The 20,870-nt window shown below is 41.4% G+C and overlaps 1 protein-coding gene across 1 annotated transcript in view; it reads left to right on the plus strand.

The window, feature by feature from the left end:
- The window catches only part of LOC101862933 (dynein beta chain, flagellar outer arm), a gene marked incomplete at its 5' end in the record, with an annotated part of 108,331 nt that overhangs the window by 37,542 nt on the left and 49,919 nt on the right, over nucleotides 1-20,870 (plus strand). Inside the window, 21 exon segments of the mRNA XM_013080521.2 lie at nucleotides 2,063-2,211; nucleotides 2,939-3,125; nucleotides 4,082-4,186; nucleotides 4,764-4,868; nucleotides 5,577-5,627; nucleotides 5,928-6,218; nucleotides 7,022-7,230; nucleotides 8,373-8,530; nucleotides 9,265-9,382; nucleotides 10,157-10,270; nucleotides 11,203-11,344; nucleotides 12,007-12,173; nucleotides 12,914-13,084; nucleotides 13,823-13,951; nucleotides 14,616-14,776; nucleotides 15,327-15,453; nucleotides 16,004-16,212; nucleotides 17,012-17,296; nucleotides 17,725-17,896; nucleotides 20,258-20,397; nucleotides 20,650-20,746. Coding sequence (XP_012935975.2) covers nucleotides 2,063-2,211; nucleotides 2,939-3,125; nucleotides 4,082-4,186; nucleotides 4,764-4,868; nucleotides 5,577-5,627; nucleotides 5,928-6,218; nucleotides 7,022-7,230; nucleotides 8,373-8,530; nucleotides 9,265-9,382; nucleotides 10,157-10,270; nucleotides 11,203-11,344; nucleotides 12,007-12,173; nucleotides 12,914-13,084; nucleotides 13,823-13,951; nucleotides 14,616-14,776; nucleotides 15,327-15,453; nucleotides 16,004-16,212; nucleotides 17,012-17,296; nucleotides 17,725-17,896; nucleotides 20,258-20,397; nucleotides 20,650-20,746 — 3,287 coding nt within the window.

The raw sequence follows: 20,870 nt of genomic DNA on the forward strand, positions 1-20,870 counted from the left end.
TTTTTCTCCATTTTTTCTTGTTCTTATTTGTTGTCTTTTTGTTTTGTTTTTCTAGTTTTGTTGGGTTTTTTTTTTTTCTTTTTTTGTGGTCTTTTCTCATTGCTGTTTTGTTTTTTTTTCTTTTTGGTTAATACCTGTTGCCTTTTTGTTTTCTTTTCTCTTGTTGCTTTTTTGTTACCTTTTTTCTTTTTTTTTTCCTTTCTGCCTTTTAAAATTTTTTCTGTTGCCTTTTTGTTTTTTTCTTGTTCATTTTTTTTTTTTTTTTTCTGTTGCTCTTTGATTTTCCTTGTTACCTACTTATTTTGTATCCCTTATGTTGTGGGTGGTTGGAGGGTGCCACAGGTAAGTCCTACTTCTTTTCTTTCCCATGTTATTTCTGTTTGTATGGGTGATTGAAGGATGTTTCAAGTGGCTCCTACTTTTTTGTTTCCATCACTCTGTTTTATAATTCTTTCCCTCAACTAAATTAATAACTGTTACTCTGTTGGTAGGCTTCTTCTTTACTCAAGCAAAACAAGATAAAGTCATTTATTAATCTTTGCTTGTCCATTCTACATGTTAGCTTTGAATTATGTTCTTGTAACCCCCTTTCCCCTAAAAATATCTTTATCTCTCCTCCATTTTTGGGGGGGTTTATTACTCTTTTAACTCCTCTAATATCATAATAATAATTGCATTACATTTATATAGCTCATATAACTAGCAGAAAAACACCATCTTCCATGTAACAGAGAAATGCTGAAACCCTTAAGACCAGAACTCCCCCCAAACACTAACATCGAGAATACCAACATCAAAACCTCCCTCATAAAAGAGACAGTGAAAAAGGAATGTGACCCCGTAGAACTGAAGACAACAGCTCTGAAGACAATTCGCTCCTACCCTAGTGATTCAATTCATATTTACACAGACGGGTCAGCCTTCAAAGGAACTATAAATGCAGGCTTTGGGGTAAAAATTGAACATCCTGACAAAACATGTGAAGAGCTATTTGATGAATGTGGTACTTCTTGTACAAATTACGAGGCTGAGGCCATCGCCATTGAAGCAGCAATCCTCCACCTGACCAACATTTTCATAATACATCCAAACAAAATCAAGAACACTATTATCTTCACAGACGGAAAGTCAGTACTCCAAGCTTTGGAAAACTTTAATTTTGAAAGCCCAGCCTGCCTATCCATGGCTCAAACAATCAACACCTTCATACAGACCTATGCCGTGGACCTGACACAACAGTGGATACCTGGCCACAGCAACATCCCAAGAAACGACAGAGCAGACACCCTTGCCAAGAAGGGAGCATCACAAACACAACCACACAACCCAGTATCACAACAGACAGCCAAGAATATCATCAAATGCAACACCAGGGAACAGTGGCTGAATGGATGGGCAATGGGCAAAACTGGAAGAACTGTATTTGCACACATGACAGCCCCCAACTCTAAAGATGTAATAAATTCCCTGAGTAGAAGAGAACAAGTCATGATCTTTCGCCTGCGAACACAACACATACCACTAAATTCTTACCTTAATCAAATCCGCAAGGATACCCCACCCGACTGCCTGTTGTGCGACTGCCTGGATGAAACAGTACCACACCACCTCTTTAACTGCCCAGCACTTTGTGACCTGCGTAGCACCTACCTACCTGCCTCCCCAGACATCGGAAATACTCTATACAGCGACAAAGCACAGCTGATTAAAACCTGCAAATTCTTTGCCATATCAACAGACCGAAGGGCTAGAACCCAAATGGCCGCTGGATCGAAAAAGTAAAGTAAAGTAAAGTATATAGCTCATATCCACACTCTGCATCATGCTCTATGCGCTTTACAAGTATTAGACCCTTTATGTGACCTAACTGTGTTGCAAAAACCATAAAGCTCTAACTAAAATCTCTCCCCCTTCCTGAACCTTTTCACTGACCACAGGCTGTAGGGTATGCGCTTTACAAATATTAGACTCTTTATATGATCTAATTGCGTTGTTGCAAATGCTGTAAAATTCTTACATAAACCCCTCCCCCCTCCCTCCACCTTTTCATATCCGACCACAGGCTGCTGGGTATGCTTCAACAACATCTCCCAGCTCCGGCCAGCCACGGTCAGTCTCCTGGGACAGATGATGACCACGGTGATGGAGGCTCTCCGGGCTGGGAAGGCAGCGGTCAAACTACAGGCTGATGACCTACAGCTGTCTCCTACAGTATGTCCAGTGCCATGTTGTTGGGATATCGGGGTGGCTTTTGTTTGTTTGTTTGAGAGGGTCGTGGAAGACTGCGGTTAGACTATAGGCTGACAACTTACAGTTGTTTCCAATGATATGTGCCAGTGCCCTGTTTTTGAGATATTGATATGGTTTTTATTTGTTTGTTTGTGAGGATGGGGAATTAAATTTGTCAGACTACAGGCTGATGACTTACAGTTGTCTCCTCCTACGATATGTACAGTGCTTTGTTGTTGGGGTATTGGTATGGTTTTTGTTTGTTTGTTTGAGTGATGGTGAGTCTACAGGCCGACGACTTACAGTTTTCTTCTAAGGTATGTCCATCATTGCTTTGTTTTTGGAGATTTTGGTGGGTTTTTTTATATATTCGTGATTAAGGCAGCGGTCTCACTATATTCATGATTTATAATTATAATGAAAACAAAATTATGTCTCTCCACACACTGTGTGCTGTGCCCCGATAAACTCGGCGAGTTAGAAGCAACCTGCTTCCAAAATGATCTAAATTGTGTTGATCACATTTACAAATCACAACAAAAAAGTGTCCTATTAAAAAAACAAGAATGTATTGTACATGTATTTAAAAATGTGCCCCTGCCTCTCCCCCCCCCCCCTCTTCACCACCCCTCTCTACCACCCCTCTCTACCACCCCCCTCTACCACCCCCCTCCCCCCTCTCCCCCTCCCCCCCCCCCCCCCCCAAAAGAAACAAAAGGGGGCCGGGATTTGCCTGGAGACAGAAAGGCCCTACGGCCCCCGGAAACGGGGGAAGCTCTTGATCTACCCGTCAGCCGCGGCACAACTGCCAGATGCTATGTTGACCCAGTTCCGCATCGTGTCGCTGACCAAGCCAGATTTGTTGCTGTCTCTCCAGGTCCTGCTCTTCTCACAAGGTAAGGGTCAAGCGATTTGTTAGCTCAGGTAGTATCTTGCTGGACTTCAGAGTGGATGGCCCCAATTCAAATCGCAGTTTGGGCATTCTTGAACTCAGGGTCTTTTTGTGGAGTTTTCAAGGCTCTCAACCCATTTGGCTGGGTCTTATCGAAGATGGACGTTGTATTTCTGCCTCTAAAATAACGAAATATTGTTGATAGGGTGTGTTAAACCCATACTTTTACATATACTCACAAAGTAAGGAAAGAATTTCTGCTGACCTTTCACATTTGTGTAAATGCCAATCAAAATCAGGCACAAGTTTACTTTTTAAAGAAATCATTTTTTTGCAAAAGAAAAAACAAACAAACAAATAAACAAAAACTATCATATTTCGCCTACATCTTTCATTTAAAAAAATAAATACTGCAAGATTTGGAAACATGAAAGAGAGAAAACATGTTCCAAATTTAAACAATAATAATATGATATGCCAAACCACACACACACACACCTCTGAAGTGAATCAAGCTAAGATACATATAGTGGAGTAATATTGTTTATTTTTTATGATAATATGAAATTAGGCTTAAATCAAAAGCATCAAAATTTCAAGAGATAAGGAAATAAAAAATTAAAAAATCCACCGCATGCCAATAATTTTTTTTCTTGCAGTCCTCGTAGCTTGGAAATAGCCTTTTTGCTATCTTAGAATTATAAGGCTCTATCTGCTAAGTACCTAGTTTTGAGAAATTTGGCAAGATTTTATGAATGTAATTGTTTGAATATCTTGATTACCACTTACGATTTTGATAGAGCAGATAGTACATTTGGTTTCTGACCTCACGGTCTTTGTAAGGCTACTCAATACAGGAAAAATATGTCAGATAGAACCTTGTAATTCTAAGATAGTGATGTGCAACTGATGTTTAATGATTATGACCAGCACTTATATCTCTTTGTTCTCCTGTGACAGGTTTCATGTACGGGCGAGAGCTGGCCTTGAAGACCAATGTTCTGTACGAGACGTGTCGCAGGATGTTCGGAACCAACACATACATCTCCAACAACATTGTGCTGGGTGAGTGCCGGGTGGTTGGAGGGTGGCACAGGTGGATCCTTTTTCTTTTCTTTCCTGGTGTTGTTCCTGTCTGTCTGTTTTTCAGTCTGTCTGCTTGTCTTATTTTTTTTTAGAGTGATACCAGCAGACTATTTTTTTTTCTTCTGGTGATTCGTCTGTAAGTCTGTCTGTATGTCTTTTTGCATTTCTGTCTGTCAGTCTTGCTTTTTTGAGGGTGACGCTGGTAGGACCTATTTCTTTTCCTTTTTTTTGTGGTGTTGTGTCTGTCTGTGTTTCTTTTCTTTACAGGTGTTGTGTCTGTCTGTGTTTCTTTTCTTTAAAGGTGTTGTTTCTGTCTGTCTGCCCATCTGTCTTTCCTTTTCGAGGGTGACACTGGTAGGTTAAATTTTTTTAATTCCTTGTTTTTTTGGTGTTTTTTTCTGCCTGTCTGTCATACCTTTTTCGAAGTTAACACAAGCAGCTCATATTGATTTTTTTTCCTGGTGTTGTTACTTGAGCAAAAAATGTCAATTTTTTTCCATTTAATCTCACCTTACTTGCCTTATCCCACCCCACCCCCACCCCGTCCACACATCAGGCTGTGAGCGTAGCGCCAGTTTCTACGGCTGGAGTGTCCAGTCTCTCAAGGGAATCGTCAACGAGGCAGGGGCCATGCTGGAAAAGGCACAGACAGAGGACGCCGGTAAATTGTGGTCTCGTACTAAAGTTGTTTTTCTTTTGCAATTGTTTGTTTTTGGGGTTTTTTTGTTATGTTTTTGCTAGCACTAAATTATCATTAGAGCATTATTGTGTTGATGAGCTTCTTTTCACTGAGACAAACAAACAAACAAAACAAACTTTAGGAGGCAAAGTCTACTGTGATATACAGTGAAGCCCGAAATCTTCAGAGCTGCCGCATTTTCTTCAGTTTAGCCCTGACTTTGGTATAGAAAGGTTTTTCAAATTAAAAAAAAAAAAGATGAAAACGTTTACCGCTGTTTTAGGACTAACCGCGTTTGGTTACAAGTGGAATCCATTGTCTTTATATTTTCAGACTTCGTGCTTTAAGAAGCCAGTGTTGGCTGCATGCTAATAAAAACAATCAGGAAAAGATAAAATTAAATATAGTCTCTGGGCCACTTGAGTAGACTTAAACTCATTGAACATCTTGCGCACACTGGAAAAATTGAAGGCAAACGAGGCAGGTGTAGACCCAGAGCAATCTACCTGAAGAGTCTAAACAAATGTGTAACGGGGAAAGATCAGAAAAATGTAGCTTTATGTAGAGCACCTAAGCAAAGGAATGAACTGGAGAACAATGATTGCCCCATGTTTGTCTGGCATTTGATGATGGTGGTACATACTTACGTATACACATATAAACAATGATGCTTCTGTCTTACGTTCTCAGAGACTGGACTCTCCACTATTCAGGAGTATGAACCCATGGACAAGCCACAAGGTAGGTTGGGTATGGTTTCAACACTCAAAGTTTATTTACAGAGTTGCAAGTGCCCTAAAACTCTTATTGAAACCAAAAAAAAAAAAAATGAAATTTCAACTTCTTTTATTAAGTATTACTTATCTTAAATCCTATCTAATCTTGCAAATGCTGCAAAAGTTTCAATTAAAAACTCACTCACACACACACACACACTCAAAAAACACCCCCAAATTTTTTGAAAATAACAATTACCCCCCCCCCCGAACAAAAAAAAAAATAACCCAACTAAAAAACATGTACTCTTCCACCCTTCCACAGACGAGCACGGATCCAACACCCTAGTGATGGCGGCCAAGAAACTCCAACAGGAAGAGGAAGCGCTGGTGATGGCGCTCAGGGACACCCTCCTGCCGCGCATGACATCACGAGACGCCAGCGTGTTCGCCACCATTGTGAGTGACCTCTGGCCCAACATCGAGATCCCCATGATGTTTGGCGGAGAGGAGGAGGTGGAGACAGGAGTGAAGAAGTTTGACTCGTTGCAGACAATACGCTCAGAACTGAGGGCCAGGTCGTCTAGGAGCCAGGATTCTCAGAGGTCTATCAAAGGTGGGTGTGTAGAGGGGTTAGGTTCTTACCTTTGCATGCAAAATATTTCATTTTGATCACTGTGGGCGGAAAGGAAAATGAAACAAAACAAAAAGGTTTAAAAAAAAAAATTAAGTAAATAAAAACAGAGTTGTGTATTTTACGTTCAGAACTGAGGGCCAGGTTGTCTAGAAGTCAGGATTCTCATAGGTCTATTAAAGGTGAGTGTGTACTGTGGTTAGGTTCTTTACATTTGCATGGTGAAGATGTGTGTCTGATTCCTGAGCGGAAACGCTTTTTAATGAGTAGCCCTGTTTATGTCCTGAGATGGTTTATGTTGGGTTTTTTTTACAGTGACTGAGTCAAAAGTGGGTGTACGAGAAATTGAGGTATGAAGGGGGATGTTTGTAGAGGGGGTGGGGATTTGGGAAGAGGATGTGGAGGCCATGGTAAAACAGTTGAGCTTTCTACAGATAATACAATCAGAGATGAAGATCAATAGAAGTATAACTTATCCTTCCGTGCTCTGTTAAAAAGCAGTGTTTTTCATTTGGTATTACTTACTAGTATTTAATTTTAAAACGTTTGTTTTAAAAGGAGTGTATTTATTTTCTTTAAGTGAATGGGAAGGGGGGGGGGGGGCGTCGGAGGGAGGGGGGAAAGCTTGTTTGTTTGTTTGTTTTGTTTTATTTTTGTTTTATTTTTTTTTAATGTTTTGTTCTGTTTGCTTTGTGGCTGTTCTTGTTAATATTGTTGTAAATATTGTTATTGTTGTTGTTGTTACAAAGTGTGAGGAGTACATTGAATCTCTACCCTGTTCACAGATTCCCTGAACCTGAACACGCCGGTGGTTCCCATGGTAACGGCCAGCCTGGAAAAGTTCTCCGCCGTGGTGGACACGGGCGCCAAGCAGGTTCTGGAGGACATCAACGACGCCATTGCCGTGGCAACTGCTGACCTTGGCCTACTTCCCGGCACGGCCTTCCAGGCCAGGGTGATGCAGCTGGCTCAGCTCAACACAGCACACCAGGCGGTTAGTAGGTTTTCTTGGGTTTTTTTTATTTGCATTTTTTTTTGGGGGGGGGGGGTTAGGGAGGGGGATGATGGAGCTTGGGATATGTGTATGGGTGGGGGTATTTGGGATCTCCATAATAAGCGATTCTGTATTATGTTATTGTTTCTACTGAACAAATGTGTCATGACGCGTTGGAATCAGGCGCTCGTCAATTTTTGGGCGTATGGAGCTTTTGGTAATATCTTAAAAGTTGTTCATTAGTCTTGCTTTCGGTAAAAAGATTACCCATCTGTCTTCTTTATAAATCGAGATATTTTGGATCGAAAGAGGTGGGAGAAATTTGGTTTCAGAGATAAGATAAGAGAGAAAATTGCTGCCGAAATTTGGTGACTTCCAAAGCTTGAGAGTCCTTGGAAACTGTAAATTTCACATTTTTTGTTCCTTTAATCAACATTTTTCAGTAAAAGCCAAACAACATTTTTTTAACGGATATGAAAGGTGTTGAGGAAAAAAAAAATCTTTAAAAATTGCCGAACCGGAAGAAAAATGTCATTTTCCTTGATGTCATTACTTTGACAAGAGCCTGATTTCACCATGATGCCTCACATATTTTTAAAAATTTTATTTTTGAGGTGGAGGGGGTGTTGAAGGGAATGGGAGCTTGGTTTTTTGTAATCCTGATAGCAACAGATCCTGTATTTTGTTTTGTTTTTACTTTACTTTATGTAAGTTAATGATCTCCATGGTAACAGATGATATACTTTTTTTGTTTATATTCAACAAGTATGTTCTTATAGCATATGTGATCTGCACGGCAGCAGAATCTATATTTTTTGTTTCTACTAAACAATTTTCTGTAATCTACATGGCAACATCTTTTATATTATTATTTTATTTCTATTATACAAGTTCTCTTAGTGTTTGTGATCTCCATTGCAACAGAACCTCTTTTTTTGCTCCCACTTAACAATTATGTTTATGATCTCCTTGGCAACAGAACCTCTTTTTTGTTCCCACTTAACGATTATGTTTATGATCTCCTTGGCAACAGAACCTCATTTTTTGCTCCCACTTAACAATTATGTTTATGATCTCCTTGGCAACAGAACCTCTTTTTTGTTCCCACTTAACAATTATGTTTATGATCTCCTTGGCAACAGATCCTTGTGGTAGGCCCCCCAGGCTGTGGTAAGTCTGAATGCATAAAAACGTTCGCCGTGGCGGAGCGAGAGAGGGGGAAGATGATCAACGTGCAGAGTGTCTTCACCAAGGCTGTAGAGAGTGAGGAACTGTTGGGACACTTTGACCCCAAAACCAAGTGAGTGTGTTGCTCAGTTTTCTAATATCCTCTGCACTATTATGGTTTCTGATTTTCTTTTAACAGTTGCTTTCCTTATCCTTTAGGTAGAATTTATCAGCTGTTTTTTCTTTTACCCTTAGCCCAGTGAATTCATCGGACTACTGTACAGTGTTGCTCAACTTTCGTACATCTTTCTTATCAACTGGCATTTTTATGGTTTTAGATTGTATGTTAATTGTTGTTTTCATTTTCCTTTATGTAGAATTCATGAAGTATTTTTTTTCCCAAAACCTGATGAATTCATCAGAATATACTGTAAAGTATTGCTCAACTTTCTTATGTCTTTTATATAAACTGGCATTATTATGGTTTCAGATTTTCTCTTTACTGTTGTTTTCCTTTCCTTTATAATTCATCAACTATTTTCTTCCTTTACCCGATGAATTCATCGTACTATGCTGTACAGTTGGAACTTTTTTATGTTTCTCTCTAGTTGCAACTCTAATCTTCAGTTCTTTTATGATCTAATTTGTTGGAAGTGCCGTACAACTCTAACTAAAACTAAAAGGTATAAAATCTATTTAATTATTTTCCCTTGCACCCCCCCTACTCCCACCCCAAATCACCTCCCATCCCCTTTTCACCCCACCCCACCCACACCTTCAACCCCTACCAATCCACCCACACCCACTCCCTACCCACCACCACATCCAACACCCACACTCACGCTCCCCGCATTCCCCCACCCTCAGAGAATGGTGTGACGGTCTTCTGACGTCCCTGCTGCGCAAGTTCTGTGTCCAACAGAGCAATGGGAGTCCCACAGCTGACATCAGAGCTAGTATGAAGATCATGCAACTGGATGGAGAGGTGAGACACATACAAACACACAAACACACACTTGAATGCACGCACGCACACTCACACATGCTCACACACACACACACACACACAAACACACACACACACACACCCACAAACACACACACGCACGCACACACACACACACACACACACACACGCACACACACTCATGCACACGCAGACGTCATGGCCAGTATGAAGTTCATGCAACTGGACTGAGAGGTGAAACATACACACGGTGCCCATACAGACATACACACGTGTGGACAGAGACATCAACACCACACCCACACACACGGAGACACACACACATACATACATACATACACACACACTGACTTATTTTGGGGAAGGGGGGGGGGAAGGGGGGAAATACATGGAAATCATGCACTTGTGCGGCTCATTGTAGATTTTTGTTCTATAGTTTGTAAGCAACCTAATGATGCTGTGTGCTGTGCAGTTTAGACAATGAATCTTTCTGCCTGCCTGTCTGTTTGTCATGTCCATCCATTCTTCTGTCTGTTTGTCTGTCTGTCTGTCTGTCTGTCTGTCTGTCTGTCTGTCATAACCAATTTATCTATCTGTCTGCCATAACTAATCTGTCCATCAATCTCTCCCCACAGTGTGACGTGTGCCAGATGGAACTCCTTCACCCCTTCCTCAGCAACTCCGGTTCTGTGATTATGTCTGTCTGTGTGTCTCTCGCTCTCTCTCTAATATGTCTGTCTGTCTGTCTGTCAGTTTGTAATAACCAGACTGTCCATCTATCCCTCCCCACAGTGTGACGTGTGCCAGATGGAACTTCTTCACTCCATTCTCAACAACTCGGGCTCTGTGGTCATGGCCAACAACGAGAGACTGTGTATCCCCGACACACTCAGATTTGTCTGGGAGGTTTGTTTGTTTGTTTGTTTGTTTGTTTATTTGTTTGTTTGTTTGGTTGGTTGGTTGGTTGGTTGGTTGGTTGGTCGGTCGGTTGTTTGGTCCGTTGGTTGGTTGGTTAGTTTTTAAGTTTGTCCCATGTATCATAGCAAACAACGAGAGACCGTGTATCCCCGAAATGCTTCAATTTATTTGAGAGTTTTGTTTGTTTGTTTTGTGTGTTTGTTTGTTTGTTGTTTTTTTCTCTATTTATCTTTAAGGGACTGTGTATTCCCGAGACACTCAGATTTATCTGGGAGGTTTGCTTGTTAATTTGTTTTTCTTTTACTGTGTCTATCTGATCTATCATGACCAAAAACGAGAGACTGGTTTTATTGGGGAAGTTTGTATATTTTAATACGTTTCTTTGTTTGATTGCTTTTAGTTTGTCCATCTATCATGGTCAATAACGAGGTAGCTGGAGTCCCCATCTGACCTCTCCTCCCTCTCTACCTTTTATTGATGGTGGGTGTATCAGTTCATCAGTAACCTCTGCCCCCCTCTCCCCCCCACCCCCTTTTACAACTGGAGTCCCTAGAGAACATGTCTCCCTCCCTGCTGGCCACTGCAGGTGTTCTGGTCATGAGTTCCTCCGATCTCTCACCCCCCCCCCTCCCCATCCCTCCTCTCTTCCCCCTCCCCCCTCCCCCTTGCTTGTTGTCGACAGTGGGTGTACTATTTCCTCTGATCTCTAACCTTTGACCTCTCCCCATCCTACCCCGTTTAAAGCTGGAGTTGTTAGATAGCATGTCCCCCTCCCTCGTTGCCACAGTGGGTATTCTGGTCATCTGAAACCTCTGACCCCTCCCTCCCACTAGACATTCTTTCTATCCACTGTGGGTGTGCCATTCCATCTGATCTGTGACCTCTGACCTTTATTCCTTCTGTCCCCGTTGCCCCTACAGCTGGAGTCCCTTGAGAGTATGTCTCCATCCCTCCTTGCCACAGTGGGTGTTCTAGTCATGAGCTCCTCTGATGTGGGCTGGAAACTGATGTTGGTACAGTGGCTACAGCACAGGAACGAGCCGGACAAAGACCTGCTAACTGGTCAGTGATTGGTCACTTGTTTTGTGTTCTCATTTGTGATTGGCTGATTGGTTTGTTTGTGTGTGTGTCTGTGTGTGTGTGTGTTTGTGTGTATGTCTGTGTGTGTTTTGTCCATGTCTGTGACTGGCTGCCTTCTTCTTGTTTTTTTTTTCTTCTTCTTCTTGTTCCTCTTCTTCTTCTTCTTTTTCTTCTTCTTCTTTTTTCAATTCGCAAGAAGAGAGAATTTTCATCGAGCACCAAGGTCTTTATGGTGAGACATTGTAGGCATATCTATGTCAGCCCAGGTTGGCCCCTACATGTGTGCTAGTTCATCTCTGAACTCTCCTCTCTTCCCCTCTCTTTTTCCCTGCAATTCTGCAACGTCTACCTGGAGACAGTGGTAGACTATATCAGCCTAGCCACCCCACTCCCCCTACACACACATTACCCTCCCTCCCACCCATCTGCCATACACAACCTGACACCCCTATACCCTCACACCCTCACCCTTGTATCCCCCCCCCAAGAATTCTGCCCGATCTACCTGGATACCGTAGTAGACTACATCTACTGAACCACACGCCTCCCCCCACCCTTCCTCCCTCCATCCCCTCTACCCTTAGCCCCCCTCTATACCCTCCCTCACACCCTCACTCACCCTCCACCCTTGTATCCCTCCCCAGAATTCTGCAACATCTACCTGGAGACAGTTGTGGACTACATCAGCCAAGCCACACAACCTGCTATGCTGGGCAGCAAGAAGAAGGACAAGGGGAAAGGAACCCATTTCACCCGCGTCATCTCCCACTCATTGGTGAACATCATCCGTACCTTTACCAACCTGCTGGAGGTAGGGTCCATATCTAGCTGTTTACAACTGGGGAATGTTTTTCTTTTGTCTGGGGTTTTTTTTTTTGGGAGGGGGTGTACCAAATTAGTATTTGCTGGAGCGAGTGGTTGGTAGGAGCCATTAATAGGTCTTACTTCTTTACTTTATATTTAGCCCTCCTTTTACTCTCTGCTCTTTCACATACACAATGCTTTGTCACTTGTTCACTCATGGATGAGAACAAAAGAAACAACAACAAAAATTTTACCCCTCCCCCAAAAACAAACAAACAACAAACCTCCTGAAGAAAAGAGGTGATGTTGTCAACAAATGAAATTACCAACAACAAAGGCTTTTTGTGGTTCAGGAATCTTTTGTGTAGTAGTAGCAGCAGTAGTAGTAGTAGTAGTAGTAGTAGTAGTAGTAGTAGTAGTAGTTGTATTAGTAGTAGTAGTAGTAGTTGTAGTATTAGTAGTAGTATTAGTAGTAGTATTAGTAGTAGTAGTTTATAATTATTGTTATTATCATCATCATCATCATCATCATCATAATCATCGTCATCATCATCATTATTATTATTGTTGTTGTTGTTATTATCATTATTATTATTATTATCATTATCATTAACATCATTGTTATTATTGTTATTATTATTATTATTATTATTATTATTATAGAATTGCTATTATATTGTCAAACTCATACATGAAGACTTACTTATACCCCTCCGCCCCCTGCCCCCACACCAATTCTCGTCCCAGGTGTTGGTGAACCCGTTCAGTGACCTGAGTGACGTGGAGTACGAGCGGTACTTCAACTACGCCGCTGTCTGGGCCTTTGGTGGGACTCTGGCGGAGGAACACAGGCAGGAGTTTAGTGACTGGTGGAAGGCACAGTTCGAGGAACACATTGACTACCCTACTGATGGCACGGTGTGTACTTTGTGTGTGTGTGTGTTTGTGTGGGAGAGGGATGGGGAGTTGGTGGTGGAAGATAGGCAGGGATTTAGTGACTGGTGGAAGGCACAGTTCCAGGGACACATTGACTACCCTACTGATGGCACAGTGTGTAGTTCTTGCTGTTGTTTTTGTTGTGTATGTGTGTGTGTGAGAATGTGTGTATGTGTTTGTGTGTGTGTGTGTGTGTGTGTGTGTGTGTGTGTGTGTGTAGTTGTGTGTGATTTGTGGGGGGGGGGGAACTCTGGCAGAGGAACACAGGTTGGAATTTGGTGACTGGTGGAAGGCACAGCACAGTGGCGCTCACACAATAACAAACTGACAATATTTTTTTCTGTCTATAACTAGGTATCCATTCCCATTTGGGTGGAGTGAGGAAAAATTGTGTCTAGTGCCTTTCTTTAGGACTAAACTTAGATGGTTGGCGGGCGCCACTGGTATGGTCCTACTTATTTACTTTCCGTCGGTTGTGTCCATCTGTCTGTCTCACTTTTCCCCATGTTGTAAATGACCAATCTTGTGTTATATGCTTCTTTTTACTCAACCAAACAAAGTACACAAAGTTGAGTATCTGCCGAGGTTTAAACCCACAACCTTTTGTTTGCAAGCCTAATAGCCTCACAACTAGACCACCAATACCACAATCAAATAGTCCAACCAACTAACTTCCTCATCCTCTTATCACCCCCCTCCCCCCCATCCCCTTTTTCTCAGGTGTTTGACTACATCGTTGACAACGAGAGCCATGAGTTCTGTCGCTGGGGCGACCTTGTGCCGTCCTACACAGGCACGCCTCACCAGGGGATATCCCATGATGCTTTTGTGCACACCGTCAGGACAGAGGTGAGTCTGTTATATTAGTGTGCATCAAAGGTTTGTCTGTCAGTGTGTACTGTCTGAATTCCTGTCTCACAGAGATTGCTGCAAGTTCATACACTTGTGTTTTTCGTAATGATGAAGATGTTGTAAAGCTCCTGGAGTTGTATTGTACACGAGTTAGCTGTATAGAATTTGTCTGCAGTATCGCAATTATTATTATTGTGATTATTATTATTTTGATTTTTTTGGTGAAATATGAAAACCTTTTTTTTAAATATTGGGAATATTAAGGTTGGAATGCCTGATGCATTGTGTATGTAATTGAAGGGATTTTTACATTAATTAATACATTATAGCAGGGGACCCAGAAGTTTTTGGTGTTTTTTGTTTTACTTTATGTTTGTACTTATAACAGCTTGTGCATGTAGGCTACCTCAATTTTTGACTGACTTACAACAAGCACAACCGCCACCTCAACCACAACAACCACATCCACTAAACACGTGCACAACCACAACCATGTCACTAACATCTTCCTCTAACCTTGTCCAGCCATCCCCAGCAGCAAGAGCTATAACTACAACTACCACAACACCATATCCCCATTATCATCATCTAATCCCCCCAACCACCTCCCTCCCCCCCACCCCCAATCCTTCACCTCTCCTCTCCTCCTCCTCCTTCCCAGCAACTCCTCCACCTGCTGGGCCTGCTGACAGACGCGGGCCGGCCCGTCATGCTGGTGGGAGAGAACGGCTGTGGGAAGACGGCCATCATCAACGAGAGGATTCGAACCGTGTGCTCCGGGGAGGTGGCCGAGGTGCTCTCCCTCACTGTCTATGCCAACAGGTGGGTGGTGTGCTCGTGTCTGTGTACGGTTGTGGGAGATGATGGGGACGATCATGATAGTTGCTATGATTAGTAGTATTTTTGGCGATAGTAGTAGTTGTACATTATTAGCGTTATTATTATTTATACCATCAGTATTATGATTTCTAAATGTTATTATTATTTTAGTTGTTATAATTATTAATATTATCATTATCATTATTATCATTTTAGTTATTAATATAGCGGTCTCTGGCTAATAGCACGCCAAATAAAAGCAGCATTGGCATATTTACATTTTTTGTGCCTTTGATCAACTATTTTTAAGTAAAATCCACTCAAATAATTATGTTTTTAGATGGACATATAGGGTGCTGCCCCCCCCCTCCAAAAAAAAAAAATTAAAAAATTAATGAAATTTGTATAGATATATATTAAAGAACAGTCTATAAGAATTGTCCAATGGGAGGAAAAATACTGATTAAAATGTTTTTTATCACTTTGACTAGCACCTGATTTCACCACAATGCAATACAATTTATTTTTAAAATCGCAACCCAACTTTCTTCAGGTTCAGCAATGCCCGCCTGTTGTTCAACCGCATCGACGAGAGGCTGGAGTGGAAACATGGCCGCACATTTGTACCAAAGGGCAACAAGCGACTGCTGTGTCTGATGGATGACGTCAACTTATCGAAGGTAAGCACACGTATGCACTTGCAGAGGTGCAGAGATGTCTCACTGTTATGGTGCTGACTGATGTTATTAGAACACAATACTGTCAACTGTTTTTGGATGTTACTAAAACTCGTTTAACTCAAAAACATCTTTTTAAGATTTTTGCGGGTGAGGTAGCTTTTGACTGATTTTTAAAAATCAAACTTTTACCTGCAAAAGCTTGAATCAGTTTGTCTTGATTATAATGATTACATAAATTGTATTGGCTTGAGTATTAATAAACAATGTTTTCTCTTTGCTTTTGTTACCTCTTTCTTAACATAGTGTTTTTTTCAGGTCTGGACGTAATTAAATTTTGGCTTGATTTGGCTATACAGGTACAAAATAAAATATGTACAAAATAATCTCGTACAAGCATAACCATCACTCAACAGGTAACATGTGATGTATCAAATTGAAGGAAATCGAATGAGGAATACATTCAGACATGAAACAAGGATTATTTTGAATGTAAGCATGCAATACAAGGGTTAGAATGAGTAATGGTGATGAGAAAAATGAATGTTCCCAGGTTGACCAGTACGGCCAACAGACGGCCTGCGAGCTGATCAGAGAGCACCTTGACGACGGAGGCTTCTACAGCCCGGCCAACCACGCATGGCGCTATGTGAAGAATGTGACCTATGTGACCTCTGTGAACCCACGCACCACAGCAACCGTTCCTCCGATCAACCAGAGGCTTCTCAGACATTTTGCTGTGTTTGCCTGTCCCTATCCAGGGTAAAGTTCTTGTCTCTCTCCCTGCACTCCTATATTATACTTCTCCCAGGTCCTTATAAACACCTTCTAAACTTGAAATATTAGAGACCTGCAGTATTTATGAAATAAAGCATTTTAATATAATATTTGAAAGCACCAGTAAGGAAAACAGATAAGTCACAATTTTTTTTTTTTTCAAATGAATTGTTTTTTCCTTTGTTGCCTTGTTTAAGAACTCCGACTTTCGTTCCCACTACTGATCACATGGATAACCTAACTAGGTCATGAACTACGTAAGGTAAAAGAAACACTATACTTTCAAAGAAATACAGTTTCTCAAATTTTAGATTTGCATTTTCTCCATTTTGAAAAATGTGACTTATCTTCTTTTTTCACCAGGTTCTTCATTTGTTAATGATAACAATCAGTCGCATTTCAGACAGAAGTGCGTCAGTAGAGCTCATGTGGTTTTCCTATTTTTGGAAAGGCATCTGTGGTGCAGTATTTAGGTACATTGCTGTTGCACTCAGGAGGCTGTAATGCGATTCCCAAGTGGAGAGAAATTTTTATTGAGTAGGCCTACATTGATGTTTCTGATGGGGTGCTGTATCCCTCTAAGCCCACATTGGTCCTGACAGTAGGTCAGAAGCTGGCCTCCTTAATGATAATCTAAATTGAGTGGATTTAAAAAAAATTTCTTTTGGAGGGGGAGGGGGGATAGAAAACACCGCTGTGAACTAAATTCATCAAATGTGGACTGCAATATGGTGATGGAGTACTTTTCATTGTGTTCTATTCCTTTTTTATGTCTATCTTCCAGGAACGAAGAGCTGCAGACAATCTACACCACACTGATGTCCACACACCTGTTCACCCCGGAGACGTCTGGAGTCACCCCGCCAGCCGCCCATCACCTGGGCATGGCAGACGACAAAACGCCCGGCGCCGGTGGGGTCCGGTTTGACGAGGCTGCTCTCCGAAAGGTCGTGACCTCTGTGGTCAAGGTCACAGTGGAGTTGTCGGAGCGAATGCGGGACATGTTCCTTCCTACGGCCCAGAGGTGTCACTATCTGTTCACACCGAGAGATCTGGCTACCATCTTCAGGTGAGCAGTTACTTGATCTTTCTTCCTCTTTGCGCCCCCCTGCAAGATCTCACGGATAGTTAACTGCTGGTTTTTTTAACCTCCTTCAATTTTTGCTGGAAGATCTATTGTTGCCTTCAAAATCATTAAATCCTTTCAATTCACATTGCTCTGTCTGCTTGTTCATGTGCGGTTGTTGAGGCTTTAAATACAACTACAGTCAGACCTGTTTTAACGGCTGCTTGTGTAAGGCAATCTCCTGTACAAACAGTCACTTCCCAGTTCCTTCCTTGCATATTTATACATTGTAGTGACACTGTTTATTATAAAAGACAGCCACTTATCGTAGACAGCAGCTTTTCTCCTCGACAAAGTGTGGCAGGCTCATACAATTTCTACTGTATTCAATGATCTCTCATGTTTTAAACAATTTTTTTTTGTTCTCTCAGGAACATTTGCTTGTCCCTGCAACCCGGCTGCACCAAACGGACTCTGCTGTTGCTCTGGCAGCACGAGTGTTTCTGGGTGTACGGGAAGCGACTGGTCAATGAGGTGGACTTCCGGCGGTTCCGGCAGGCCTTTGTGACCGCAGTGAGGAAGCAGTTTATTGATGATGACCAGGTCAGCTGTTTGTGTGTGTGTCTGTTTGTGTGAGTGCGTGTATGTGTGTATGTGTGTCACGGCGCACCGGCAGTGGAATTTTTGTTGCCGCGGGGGGTTCCCCGCCGGGCGCCTTATCACGTCGGGGTCACGGGGGTCAGCTCCCTGTCGCCGCTCTGTCTGGGCCGACGTAATTTTTGGTACTTTTCAACGTACAATTTAAGGTGTATCCTTGTATTTATGGTAATTCTCATTTAGTGCACCCAAAGCACGCATTTCTGCTCTTGAGACTCAAAAAAGAACGGACGTTGTAACTTGTCTGGTTATTTCGTTAGACGCGCTGGAGTCGGCAATGCTAAATTGTAATTTTTTTGGGGACTAGCGTGAATGTAAAAAAATCAATATAAAAAAAACGCATCGTCAAAATCTGTCGAACTTTTGGAATATGAACGACATAACATTAGTGCAGATACTCAGAAAAGATGGTATCTGCGCTTATCATAGAAGGCTGTAATTTTGCAATTTTATCCATCGGGCACACAATTCGCTACGAAGTAATTCCTCCAAATACAACTTTATGTGTCTAATATAATCATTAATATTCGCATATTTTCTCAAAAGTTTATAAAAGTTATCATGAAGTTTCTCAATGAAAAGTACAAATCGATTTTAGTGCTAGAATATATCTTCAATGTAGATCTAATACACGAACAGTATCTGTTACACTCCAGAAATTGCTTACTTTTCTTAAAACGCTAAGTCTAGGTTTTGTAAGTTGACTGAATAATAAGGATGACTTCTCGTAATTGGGTTATAAGAATAATTTCTAGCTTTCCAGGGACACTGAATCAGCACCAGACTTTTCCAGCTTTTTTTACGTTTCTATGACCATTTGCAATAACTGACAATGTGACTGATTTCTTTACATTCATAATTGTGTCCGCGCATATTTCCTACACAAAAACTAAGAATGAATGTTTTAGCTCTCATTATTTTTATTCCATACTAGACGTTTATCTCTACCCATGTATTTACACGGTTTTGTGGTTTTTTAAATCGCTTATATTATATCTTTTTAGTTGTATGCAGGCTGCCACAGACACAGCATGATTCATGAACAAACGCAGAGTAACTTTCTCTTGTTTAATAGTAAAATAAGAGCTAACGCTGATCGTCTTTAGTTAAAATATGCAGATGTGCATCTTTCTTCTCTTATAACTTGACTATTACTACTACCGCAGATTTAAGATTTCTCATGGTAAAAGACATGATATTCGTAGTCAGTTTAACACAGAATTTGGAGAGATCTGTCGTGCCTTTTTAAAAATAACAATCATTTATTCATAACTTTGTAACTAAAATAGGACAAATTGGGTACTCCTTGTCTAGAACAAAAACTAAGGCACAGAAACTAACCATTCTAACGCAGAATAAATCTCAAGACATTGAGCTTTTAGTACATCCACGTAATGGTTTGCTGTGTGGGATGGGGAAGAAGTTATATCGTTTTAAACATAGTCAAAAATGCGAACTTCCCGACCGACACCAGCAAAGTCGCCTCAGGGCTCATTAACCCCGTGACCCTGAGCCGCGGAGCTCCGGCGGGCTGCTGAGTCACGCGAACTAAAAGTAACAGAATCGGGCGAAAAGTGACGCCGTGGTGTATGTGCTTGTGTTAATGTGTATTTTTTTTAGTTTAGTTTTATTAGAGGTTTTACGGCGCTCGCAACTGCATAAGGTCAGATGAGCGCCAGAAGTTTAGAGGTGTTACAAGAGAGTAACAAACATAAAAAAGAAGAAAGGGAGATAAAAACGATTGATGTTTCATAGGAAAAAAGAAGCAAACACACTCCAGAGGACCCGCCAACCACCCACTAAATGTGTATGTTTGTGAGTGTGTGTGTCTGTGTGTTTCTTGGTGTATGGGAAGCGACTGGTCAATGAGGTGGACTTCCGCTGGTTCCGACAGACCTTTGGGACCGTAGTGAGGAAGCAGTTTACTGATGATGACTAGGTCAGCTGTTTTGTGTGTGTTGGTGTGTCTGTGTATTTTTTTTTTGTGTGTGTTTGTGTATGAGTTTGTGTGTGTGTGTGTGTTTGTGTTTGTATCATTTGAATTTTTGTTATGCTTTCAGCTGTGCTTGTGTAGACATTATAATATCTGTAGTCAATTTATCTTTTTCAGTTGCTTTTTTTATCTTTACCCATTTTTCATTTTCCTCTTTTATCTACCCCATTTTATGCAGTTAAAAAAGCAAAACAAACAATCCCCCTCCCCACCCCTTGTTTTATCTTTTCCCAAACTTTGCCTCTTTTCCTGTTTATGTTATTTATATTTATAATATATTAATTTTTTTACTTTATTTTTTGTTTTATCGTCAGATCCAAACCATCATCCGTCCCCGTGCACCACTGTTCTCCAACCTGATAGAACAGGACAGCGGTGTGGTGACAGCTGGCATGATCGACACGCGCAGCTCGGCAAATGTGTCTGAGGAGGATGCCAAGACTGATTTATACAGGTGTGTTTTTTTTTGTTTTGTGTGTGTGTGTGTATGTGTGTATGTCTGTGTGTGTGTCTGGTAGATCCTACTTCTTTACGTTCCCTCAGTTGTTTCTGTCTGTCTTTTAAAATTTTTTGGGCAGCACTGAACAACCATTATTGGGTCAGCGTGTTTCTGTTAACACAAACACAAACAAAAAAACAAACGGACTGACAAACAAACTAACAAACAAGATAAATGACACTGAAAATATTGACTGTTAATCCACAGACCAGCCAAGTCCTTCGCATCGGTCAAGGAGTTGCTGGACAGAGGCGTGGAGGAGTACAACAAGATACACCCACGCATCAAACTGGCTCTCTACAAGGTAAGCTGTGCATCATTCTATAAGTATATGTGTCTGCATGTATATATATATATTGAAAAATTGCAGAAAAATGCAGACCCGCCAACCACTTCATGTTCAAAACTAAGAGTCTCACTCAAAATTC

Source organism: Aplysia californica, unplaced genomic scaffold, assembly GCF_000002075.1.
Source record: "Aplysia californica isolate F4 #8 unplaced genomic scaffold, AplCal3.0 scaffold00090, whole genome shotgun sequence".
In the NCBI taxonomy this organism is placed as follows: domain Eukaryota; kingdom Metazoa; phylum Mollusca; class Gastropoda; order Aplysiida; family Aplysiidae; genus Aplysia; species Aplysia californica.